The sequence below is a fragment of the Rhea pennata genome, chromosome 1 (assembly GCF_028389875.1).
Source record: "Rhea pennata isolate bPtePen1 chromosome 1, bPtePen1.pri, whole genome shotgun sequence".
Lineage (NCBI taxonomy): Eukaryota > Metazoa > Chordata > Aves > Rheiformes > Rheidae > Rhea > Rhea pennata.
The window spans coordinates 29856853-29869035 of NC_084663.1; the positions used below are offsets into that span (position 1 = coordinate 29856853).

Genomic DNA, 12183 nt, shown 5'->3' on the forward strand with positions numbered 1-12183 from the left:
AATAATACTAACAGCACTAGGTTACAGGCTTATTTCAGATGACTGCAAGTCATCTGGGCTGATCATTAAATTCAGGAAGCCTGGGCATGAGGCTCGAAGGACTATCCTGTATCAGGGAACCAAATCGTACTTACTGCTTAAACCTTCTTGATCACCTAGTTCCCTCTATATTATCCTTTGATTCTCTTCTGTGTTGATGATTTGTTGCCATTTTTCTAATCAACAAATATTAACAAAGTGCTAGTATTTTTGTGGATTTTTTAACACACAGCATTATACCACATGTGGCAGTTACAATAGGAGTGTAAATATTAAGTAGTACTCATTGTACAAACAGTCCTTGATGACATCTTACCAGGAAAACTAGTCTGTCTTTATATCTTTAACCAATGTTTTTCTTTGTTAGGATTTTATCTCGTTTGGCTCTGGAGAGCCACCAGCTAGCGAGTACCATTCCTTTGTGCTTTATCATAACAATGGTCCCAGATGGGCTGAGCTGCTGAAACTTCCTATTCCTGTGGATAAATTCAGAGGAGCACACATCCGCTGTGAATTCCGGCATTGTTCCAGTAAGCGTTCACAACTTCTGGTAGTCCTCTGTGTTACAGCTGCAGTAAGCACATGAGTTTTCATAACACCTCAGGAAAAAGACAGCTGCATAAACTTTCTCTGCACTACTTTCATGACACAGCTTTTCAGGCTTGCAGCTCTACTTGGTGGAACTTCTTGCTTTGGTAAAGCCTAAATACCAGAAGAAACTGGTCTAGTTTTATTAAAATAGAAATGCACAATGTTATTTTGTAAATATAAAACAGAGGTTCAGGAAAACTGATAATGAAAATTTAGAATTAACGTGGGGAATTATCAGAATTGATGCCTACTCCTTAGTAAATGCTTAGCAATCCATACAACTGGAAAAGTACACAGATACAGTATGGTCAACTAATACATCTCTTGTATTGCATTTTTTGATACTTTCGTCCCTCCCTTAAAAGAAACCCAAAAGCCACTCATTCTGAAATTCCCTAAATATTCTCAACAACTTAAAGATGATTTGGGGATGAAAATGATAGCGTTACTGAATTCTGGATCAATGTTCTGTGTCAAAGGCATGGAAAACCAGTTTTGTAGACATGGCACTGAATGCTTTTGACCTAGTACAGAAAGGTGGATAAAACTCTGTCTTTTAAACTGCTGCTATTGTTTGCCTCCGAGGGTTTCAGATATTGCAAGACTTCATTATTCAGACTGTGTTTGTGGAAAATAGAGCGCACGCAAGTGAAAGTATCTTTGGACTTTAGATACGTAAAACAAACTTCAAAATACAGAAAACAGATAATTTAAGAAAAATAATTCTAACTGAGTTCTTCTTAAATTTATTTTATGAACCTACCAAATAATAAAAGAAAAATTACAATGGCATGTTTCAAATGGATTTATTATATATTTTTGTACAGTCTTTCCCGTGTGGTACAAACTGGATCTTTCTGCTATGGTTTGATTGCCTATACCATGCCAACTGTGTTAAACTTAGGCTCCAAAATTCATTCAAATATATGCACTCTAATTAACTTCAGTAGCAGGTTCTCAGCATTTTACAGTCTCTTATATTTAGATGATACATTGGTTTTGTAATTATCCTTAAGGATTTTGAGAATGTTATCTGGAGTCTAACATCATACAAGGAACAGTGGCATCCTCAGGCATATTTGTGGAGGTAGATGCTTTATTTGAAAACAAAAGTGCAGTGTAGTCTGAGACTGACCTAAAATAGAAACTAGTAGATAGAAGCTGCTATAGAGGATAATTAATACAAGTAAAATGGCATTCCTTCTCATGTTGGATTGGCTACGTCGCAGTCATTTGGGTCTCCCAGCATTCTATATATTGCTAAGACTACATATTTGGAGGCCTTCATTATTTTTCTGTAATAAAAATCAATTCCAGAGGACTGCTTTCCAACTTAAATGAGATAACAGAAACCATTAGAGGAGATAATCTGCAAATCTTTTCTGGGAGTAGAACACATTTTCTTCTGTAAATGCTGGTCCTACAAAGACCATGACATAATGTGGTGTAGCATGAGAGACACTAGGATGAAGATAAATACTTAAAAAATATACAGATTTAAAGACAGAAAAGACATGCGTTAACAACTTTTTCACTGACTTCAGTTGCTTCATGAAGCAAGGTTTAAGATGGCAAACTGAAAACTTGTTCTTTGTTGCATCCTTCCAATGTAACTAAAGCCCCAAGAAAAAAGTTTTTTTTTTGTCTAGTATCATAACCATTAGCATCTGCTGTTTAAACTTCAGCAGTAGCAACTATAACTGAGAGATGGGGGCAAAAGAATTGTCGCACTTCAGAAGAAGGCAGATTAAGCTATTTGGACAAGCAGTTCTTGTGTTGTCAGTAAAAGCAAATGACTTCAAGGGAGCCTTGCACATGAAAACTAGCTAAGCTGACATAAAGCACTCCAGGGAGAGCAGACCTTGCTTTGACAAGCATTCACAGGATTACAGAAGAGCTAGGAAAACTAAATATAGATTTATTTGCATCAAGAAACAATGCAAGATGGCCAAGGGTTTTTCCCACTAGGTCAAGAGTAGGACAAGCATCAGCCAGTTGAGATGTATGTGTCAAAAATATTCTTGTGTGTGGGCAGTATCTTTCTTAATTGTAGACATAAAAATAGAGATTTTTATTCAATTTTAGAATGCTTTTTAGAACTATTATGGAAGCACAGAAGGCTTTCAGACATAATAAATTGCCATATATGGTCATGCTGTGGTTGTACCTATTCTTGCTTCCCTTTATGCTTCTTATAGCCACTTCCTAGATATCCTGCACTTTTGTAAGATTTTTTTTTGCTAGAGATAATGTTCACCACCTCTGTATCTGGTCTGTGAAATAAGGTCTGCCATTTCTCTTGTGATTTTAAAAGAAACTAATTCAAAATATTGTTAGCTAATATAAAACAAGTGCTTTTGTGACAGAAGATACCTTATGCTGTTCCAGTTCACTGACTTTGATGTTGCAGCTTTTTTCCATCTTTGTCTTGTGGCGTAACTTTGAGGAAATTTTGGGGGATAGGACTGAAAATGCAGCATTTTCAAAGTTTCCACATGGGGAAGAGGAAGGAGGTTGCTAAGACTACTAAATAGTCTGGTTGGGTCATTCATCTTCTAGTGATTTCCCCAGGATTCATATCTTGGGAGTTTCAGAATCTGTCCTGTGGAAGTCACCTAAGAAAACACATCTTTCTGTAGGCTGCTGTAATACATTTCTGGAAATAGGGGAAGGAAATCTTTAGAAGAGCTATTTGCAGAAGTTTCTGTTTGATAAATCCTATCCCACAGAAAAACGGAGATAATATCTTTTGTTAACATTTACAATATTATGAATGAAGATAAATCCATGCCAATTTAAGAAGAAAATAACATCCCTTTATCATCAAGAGGTACACAATGCAAAAATAGCTAGTATGCAAGCACATTGTAAATTTGTACTTCCTGTAAACGTTGGGTCATTTTTGTGTTTTATTACTTCTTATTTCTCATTTGAAGCCTGATTCTGTGAACAGACAGTCCCTGGTTACAGATTGCCTGTTTGTCAGGGTAGCTATACCCTGGACAGCTATAATTTGGAAGAACTGTGAGTTTTCCATTGTGAACAGTCTGTGTGAAGATCTTGGCTCACAACTAGCCTGCAAAATACCGCTCATACCTTTTATTTTCAAATTTATTTATGGTTTTAGTTAATGTTTCATAAGTACAAATAAATATACTAGCTTTATGAATAAGCTCAACGTATGGCAAAAGCTTAACAGGAGTATGTCAACTGTCAGAAATTTTTATGCAAGGGTCAAGTGTGGACTTTCCCAGAGTGAGGGTGTCAGATGCACGGTTTTAACTGGCCCTATCTAGTATATATGCTATTATTAGAACAGCTTTTTTTCATCTCAGAACAGGAAACAAAGATATATTTTAAGGAAATCCTACTTTTATCTATCTTGCAACTGGCATCAGTTTGAGAAAAAGCTGCAGAAAATATCACAATAATTTATAACCTTGGAATTTATTTTACTTTTTAAGAAACAGAAGAAGAGATTTAAGATGTTCTTTGGTTGACTAGTTACAACTAGCTTCCAGCATACTTTCTTATCCTGGGTTTTATCCATTTACTTTGTCTAAAATGTATAATGGTAACTGTAAGTACTGTTTTTTTTATGTGTGTATTTCAGCAAAAGAAAAGGGTGAGAAGAAGTTGTTTGGCTTTTCTTTTGTGCCCCTGATGCAGGAAAATGGGAGGACGCTGCCAGATGGCACCCATGAACTCATTGTACACAAGGTAATTTGAAATAGAAGTCATTAATTGTAATGATTCCTCTGGAACATACTATGAAAACCCAGAAGCATTAGGCTGAGAAAGTCTGTGTTCATTGCCAAATGAGTGATAATCTTGTTACTGTTAAAATATCCTTTGCTGGTTCTTTAATATTATGATTCCTCTTACGAACTGTAATTAAATCTAGGAATGCAGTGTAGTGATTGTACTTGTGAAGTGCTAATATAGTACATTATATTCATAGTGAATTTCAGAAAGGTAAGATCAGTTAAAACATGCAAAGTGTGTTAAAATGCTTCTTATGCTATCCACTTAAAAATTGCTGAAAATGGAAAATCAAGCAAGCCCTTTTCCTTTGTCACTGAAGTACATCCACTCCATGGCATCTTTCTTTACAGATATTTCTGTTCTACAGAATTTCCTTTTTTGTTTCCACATTTAACGATTACCTTTGCTTAGAGGATTTTGATATGCTCCCAATTAAATCTTGGATTTTAACACTAAAATTTGTAGCTACTCATTTGATATAACCTGTGCAAAGTTGTTAGATTTTAATATCAAATATGGAGCTACAATCTAAAAACAAAGATGCAACAAACATTTGCGATTAATGACAACTATGGCAACTATTCTTGAAAGTAGTAAAGGAAAATGAGCTTAGTTTATTTATGCATATAAAAGCTTAATCTAATATTTTTAGTTAGAGAATGTGCTGATTCATTTTATCAATTGGGGATAGTCTTCATATCAATGGCTTCGATAGCTCCTATGCAAGAGAAGAATAAAGAATTGAAAAGACCTGTAAGATATATATATTTTTGTATGTTAGGCTTTATGCTGGTAATGTACTGCATGTTCTCTGTATAACCTTAAGATAGCTTGGTGTTGTGTTTTTTCTGTGTTAAAAATATTCAAGTATTAGATCTAGTACATTATCTAATCTGTAAATATCTGTGCTATTTTTTACATATGTTTAAACTTGATCACAAGACTTGCTGAATACATTATAAAGCAACTTTTGCACACTTAAAGTTGTAACTGACTAGAGGTCTTGGAGGTTTTTTCTTAAAAACAATGCAATTGGCAAGAAATACAATGCAAAGTTGTGTGTATCATCTTTTAAACAGAGATCTTATTTGACAGGTTTGACTTGTCAGAATTCATTGTCCTGGTGACTTGTCCTTCATTTGTCTGTAGTGAGAATTGTCTTTCTTCACTTATTGTCAAAGAACAATAATAATTCGTATAGTTTAGGGATCTGGTCCTTTGTTTTTATGTAGTGCAGTGATTTTGCAGTGGTTTGTTTTCACAGTGCGAAGAAAACACAAACCTTCAGGATTCTAGTCGCTACCTCAAACTCCCCTTTTCAAAGGGAATTTTCCTAGGAAACAACAGCCAAGCAGTAAAAACTACTAAAGAGTCCTTCTGGATTACATCCTTTCTCTGCTCCACTAAGCTCACACAAAATGGTAAGATAAGTAGATTATTTAAAACATGATGTATTCAAATGAATGTGATAGGTAGCCTTTTCCATGCCAAGCAAGCATGGAGGTCCTCAAAAAAAAGCTTACGTTTTTTCAGTTTTACAAACTGACTTTCTTTCTAATTTTTGATATCCAGATGGAAACTAATAAAACTTGGTGAACCACTGATTTTAAGTCGTTCAAGAATACTATTAAAATTAACACGATATTGGAATCAAATACAGCACTCTTGGAATCAGCTATCAAAGCCCAGCTGCTCTGCAAAACCTCTTAATCTGTAACCTTAACCTTAGGGTTTTTAGGAAGTAGTTATTGAAGGCTTTAGGCTGTGGCCCTTTTGTTTTAATTAAGTACATATTGCTTTTCTGTTGTATCATTTCTCTTCTTCTAAGTCAATAAACATTTACTACTTCTGAATGATAAAAGCAATCTTATACACCTGATCTAATGGGCATGAGATGTTTGTGTGCTTGAGCTCTTTACCATGGCTCTGTGTAAAATTTTTTGCCTTGTTTATTTACTATACTAAGTACAATTAGTTTATAATTGAAACAGTTTTCCATAAACTTCTAGATCTTGCATGTTTGCTTGCTTAGATGTTTCTTACCATTCTTTGATATCCCATGGTTTCATAGTATTTTTTCTAAGCTGTTTTTCAGTTTTAAGAACTTGCTTAGTTATGTCCTATGTGAGATAACTGTGTCTTTACCCTTCCTATATATATGGTGATAAGATTATTAATTGCTCACAAATTGATTATAGATGTTTAACAGCAACGAGAGCAACCTTTTAAACAGAAATAGTTATCTTAATTTTCACCATTTAGCAGTAAGTTTCCAAAGTAGAACTACATGCAGGTAGTAAGTAGTTTGTTTCTCTGTGCACATCTATTCTATGTTCCCACAGCAATTAGTTTTGAGGCAATAAAAGTTAATCAATGAAAGATTTTCTTCAAAAATGCTAATACACTATCAGAGACTAAATTTCTCAAGTTAAAGGCCTTGATTTAGGAAATCACCCCAATCTGTTGGAGCTTACATACGTACAAAAGTGCTGCCCAGAAATTTAGCATCTCACTGACGCGGACCCCAAAATTAATAGTTTTGCTTTGACTAGGATTATAGAAATTTCAGACTGTTAACTTGTGTTCACAGTACAGGATTTATTTAATACTTGATGTAAATGAATGTGTGAGATAGGACATAAAATTCCTTTTTTTTTTTTTTTTTTTTTTTTTTTACCACATATAGAGTAAAAGGATGTAAACTACATGTATGATATTGATCCCCTGTTCAGCTCTGAAAGAGTTGACAATTATTTCAGCAGTATTCAGAGGGTGGAAATATTTTCAATAGACAGGCTCATGTTTTCTCCAAGGATCCTCTCTGAGAACTTCAGCTTGGTGAATTTCCAATCTCCATTCTTTTAAATGAAATTTTGCCAAAACCTATTGCATGCTCAGGAAATGAATTTAGAGAAAAGCATGTGGCTGTTTGGTCATTTGAGCATTACTTCAGTTATCCCTGGGAGGATGTAGCATTTTTATTAAAAATTCCAAGATTAAAAAGATCTTTATATGTACTTCTATTTAGTAAACATTTGTAACAGTATGTATGAAAATTGCTGATTATTTTTGTTAATCTGTTTTTAGGTTAGGAGATTTTTCTAAAGTTGTCAGAATTCTACATGTCCAGCTTGAAAATCAGTAGCAAATTATGATATTGTTCTGGCCATGGTGGGGAGACCCCAAACCCACATGTGTAAAGGGTGTCACTGAATTAGGCTACATTTCTACTAACTTGCTGGCAAATTCTACTCAGCTGTCATACTTCCCTTGATTTCCCCCTGCTCCATGCCATCAGCTGTGATGCATATTGAAATTATAGGGAATAGGAGAAGGAGGTGGTCTCCCAGTTGCTAGGATTCATAACTTCCTTACCCTAGATGCTTTGGAAATAACCTTAGAAAACCCTGCAAACACAGATTTCAGAGGGCTTCTAACAGGAATCTATGCTGTCTTAAGATAGCGTCATTCAGGCTGTCTGCCAGCTTTCTTCTCCTTAACTTGACCTTGCTTCCTGGATATTTAATCAGATAAAGTTAACAAAAAACAATTCTACTTCTTAGTTAGCTATATTTCATTATCCTTAAGAAAACAGCAAAACAAGAGCAGGGCAGAGAAAGAGGAAGGACGAGAGGGAAGGCAAATGTACTGTTCTTTCCACTGAATATCAATATAGTCTTACTTATTTAAAATTTATTTTTTTACTTTTTGTAGTGTTTTCTGCCTGCTAAGCACTCAAGATCCATCCAGCAAATTGGGCTATTTTAGCAAGTTGTCATTCCCTCAGTTCTCAGTACTGATTAGCACATACTCAAAAAGTACTAAGTTCAGAATAAACAGTAAGTTGATCAGCAGAGCAATGTGCAATGCAGCATGTCCCTCTCAAGGCAAAGGTGTATCTGTGTAAGAAAAGCATAATTAGTGATTAATAAGAAAAAAAAAATGGCCGTTTCCAAGCATGCCTCCACTGGGAGAGTGCTGGAAACCACAAAAGCCGCCGATTGGTGTGGGCATGTCAGTTTGAGAGGCAATTTGGCTTTTCCGTTTTGAAGTGCTGTAGTCCTGTACCAGGCCAAGTGTGATGTCTCAGGAGGTATGAGAGTTACAAAGTTAATCCCAAACCCTTTCCTTATACACGATTCTAAAACTTACATTAAACATATCTCTTTATATTTAAATTAATGCTTTGGAGAAGTGAAGTGTTTTGTTTGATAGAAGCTGTAGGGTCAGATGTGTGCTATTTTTAAAGTATAAATTAGATAAAGAGAAGGCATTTGAAATATTTTTTCTGTTTAGCGAAGTTTATCAGCAGCAGCAGCTTCTTCCCTCTTCCATAATAATGCTTTACTAGTGGACCTATTTTTTGAGACAGTTTTATATTCTTACTTCTCTTAATACATGATACATTGCTATCCCTTTTCCATGTGATTCACATGTCAGATTTTCTATTCTTGTCATTTATGGTTGGGGTATTCACTAACACTATGTCAGCAATGTCTTTCCTCCTTTACATTTTCCTTGAAATAAGTGCTTTGAAGTGAGTATTTTACATTTACTTTCTTTTTCTTTTTTTAATCCCCCAACAAATCCCTAATACTCAGTGAAAACTGTCTACCCACCAGCTTTTTCTAGCAAACCTGTAAAGATGTATTTTTCCTGCTGTGGACTGACGGATTTAGCTAGTTTCCATACTCCATAACTTGAGGCCTAAGCAGAAGCCAGTGTAGAAGACTATTTAACTATCCAAAAGACAAGTAGATCTCATTATGAATATATAATACTTGTTTCATCAAAATTGCTGTTGGAAAGTGAGATCTCTTAATTTGTCCTTGATCTTTTAAGAGATATCTCTGATACATGTGTGGAGTCCTTCTGTACATAGTGTACTTAATCCAAGGTATTCTATGTTAGTGCAATGTAAAAGAAAACAAGAACAAAATATAAACGCACGAAAATTATTCAGGCCAAAATCAGTTAAGGCAGCAAAATATTGGTAGGATAGTGTAAAGAGTTTGCTGTCAGCATTTCTGGCAGGATTCGAAGATAGGTGGAGATTTATTTACAGAACCACTGAATGGATGAGGTTGGAAGGGACCTCTGAAGATGATCTTGTAGAAACACCCCACTACCACCACCTCTCCCTGCTCAAGCAGGGTCACCTACAGCATGTTAGACAGGATCACATCCAGGCAGGTTTTGATTATCTCCAGAGAAGGAGACTCCAGAACCCATCTGCGCAACCTGTTCCAGTGCTCTGTCACTCTCACAGGAAAGTTCTTCCTCATATTCAGTCAGAACTTCCTGTGTTTCAGTTTGTGCCTATTGCCTCTTGTCCTGCTGCTGGGCGCCACTGCAAAGACTTTAGCCCCATCCCCTTGACACGCTCCCTCCCCCCCCCCCCTTTAAGGTATTTGTAGACATTGTTAAGATCCCCTCTCAGTCTTCTCTTCTCCAGGGTAAACAGACCCAGTTCTTGCAGCTGTTCCACATAAGGCAGATGCTTCAGTCCTCTGATCATCTTCACTGGACTCTCTCAAGCAGCTCCATGTCTCTCTTGTACTGGGGAGCCCAGAACTGGACACAGTACTCCAGATGTGGCCTCCCCAGGGAGTACACATCTGAGTAGAGGGGCAAGATCACCTCACTCGACCTGCTGATGACACTTTTCCTAATAGTATTCCCCAGGATACTCTTGGCCTTCTTGGCCACAAGGGCACATTGCTAGCTGATGGTCAACTTGTACACCGGAACTCTCAGGTCCTCCTCTGCTTTCTAGCAGGTCAACCCCCAACCTGTACTGGTGCATGGGGTTATTTCTTCCTAGGTGCAGGACCCTGCCCTTGCCTTTGTTGAACTTCCTGAGATTCTCTCTGCCCAGCTCTCCAGCCTGTCCAGGCCTCTGAATAGCAGCACAGCCCTCAGGTGTGTCAGCCACTCCTCCCAGCTTGGTACCACTAGCAAACTTGCTGAGGAGGCACTCTGTCTCTTCATCCAGGTCATTGATGAAGAAGTTGAACAAAACTGGCCTCCAGTAGTGACCACTGGGGGACACTGCTAGCTACAGGCTAATTTAATATAAAAGACAGAAATACTCCTTCATTTGTTGCTGTGTGAGAGATGATTTTTCCAGCAGCAGACTGGAAAACAAATGCTGCAGAATGGATGTGGCTCAGGTATCTACAGAGGGCTCAAACAGTCCTGTGTAGAAAACACTCAAACAGTTCCTGAACCAAGAGGACAATTATGTTACTGTTATTGTATTGCTGTTATATGCTTAGTATCATAAGCAGTGAGACCATTTGAGAAGATGTGATCTTGGACAGTGATCAACTAGACATAGTTTCAGTTAAACTAATGAAAGAGTTGGACTAAATAAGGTTTTCTGCTTCAGGTGGTATGGCACTGAGATATTCTGAAAAACTGGCTAGTAAAATATGGAAGGAGTCAACTTGAATGTAAAGGAGCTTTGGAACTTTTTAAATTCAAATGTTCAAAAATATATGGAACTTCTGTGCTCTGAATACAACTTGCAAGGAATGCTGTAAACCTGCCTGAATGAGTAATGTACAAAACACAGTAGGAGTGAGCAGAGCATCTGCAGTGGAAGGGAGAAAATTAACAGCAGTGTGTCAGAGTTCAGCTAGTGTCAGGAGAAAATTTGACTTTTGACACTTTTCACTTTTGTAAAATTTTGTTTTGAAATAATGAGCGGTATAGGACATGAAATTCCCAGTCATATAGCAAGGTTTTTAATGTGTCTCTGAAGCTGAAAGATGTATGTCTTGACTTAGGAGTAATAAATCTAGTATGTACAATTAAGAAAGCTGGAAAAGCAGAAATGTTATCTCAACCATAACCCTCCAAGCAATTTTATGCAAGTATTTGCAAGAAATCATGGATGAAAATAATGGACATTAGCTAAATGGAGTATGCTATAAAACCAAAGATGGGTTTATCAAAGGCTTACCATGCCAGAATAAACTCCTTAATCTTTCGTTTATACTTTTTTTTTTATTATTCAGAGGAAACATAGCAGATCTAAACCATCTGGAGTTCAATAACACACCACATGGGAAATTAGAATGGATACAGATTAGAATAAGAATTTTAAAACTGATAAATAACAGGCTAAAAGGGAAACAGCAGGTTATGCTGTAAAGGGACACCATGAATGGAAGGAAAATACTACAAGATTTGAAGAATTACTTCTAGGATTGATTTGGGGACATTGGGAGGGGTGACTATCAAGAGCATTTAAATGAATGAAATGTTCTCCTGGTACATTGCTGAGAGAGCTCCTCAGTTGAGAGTGACAATCCGAATGATACAGGCAGAATGAGGTGATGCTGAGGGTCAAAAAGAAAAGCAGAAATTAGATCAAGCCTAGTGATACAAAGTGCAGGATCGTACCCTATTGGAGACTAATGGGGGTTTTGCTATACCAAGGGAGCTGAACAGTGGAGCAAAAAGGAGAAAGAACTGTTTGTGTCACCACTATGGTGTAGCCTCAAAAAAAATCATTCTATAACATACACGGCAGGTGTTTATAGCAGATATATGGTATGCTAATAATACTATAGAAAATAAAAATGGAGATAAGAAAGCATCTTGTCTGCATTTTTATTGTACCATTTTGGTCAAGAGAGCTGAAGGAGGAAGAATTAAACCTGGACAAGTGCAAGGACACTTAAGTGTGCTTGACAGGCTGTTCAGAAGAGCTTATTTTCCAGTAGAGCTTGCAATCTTTAATTAAAAAACCCAGGGTCTTAAAAGCATTATATTTTTTTT

At 36.6% G+C, this 12183-nt stretch overlaps 1 protein-coding gene across 1 annotated transcript in view; it reads left to right on the forward strand.

The window, feature by feature from the left end:
* Positions 1 to 12183, forward strand: part of DOCK4 (dedicator of cytokinesis 4) — a 249333-nt gene that overhangs the window by 153467 nt on the left and 83683 nt on the right. The window contains exons 15-17 of the mRNA XM_062583616.1: positions 407 to 569; positions 4244 to 4350; positions 5660 to 5816. Coding sequence (XP_062439600.1) covers positions 407 to 569; positions 4244 to 4350; positions 5660 to 5816 — 427 coding nt within the window. The remainder of the gene's footprint in view (positions 1 to 406; positions 570 to 4243; positions 4351 to 5659; positions 5817 to 12183) is intronic.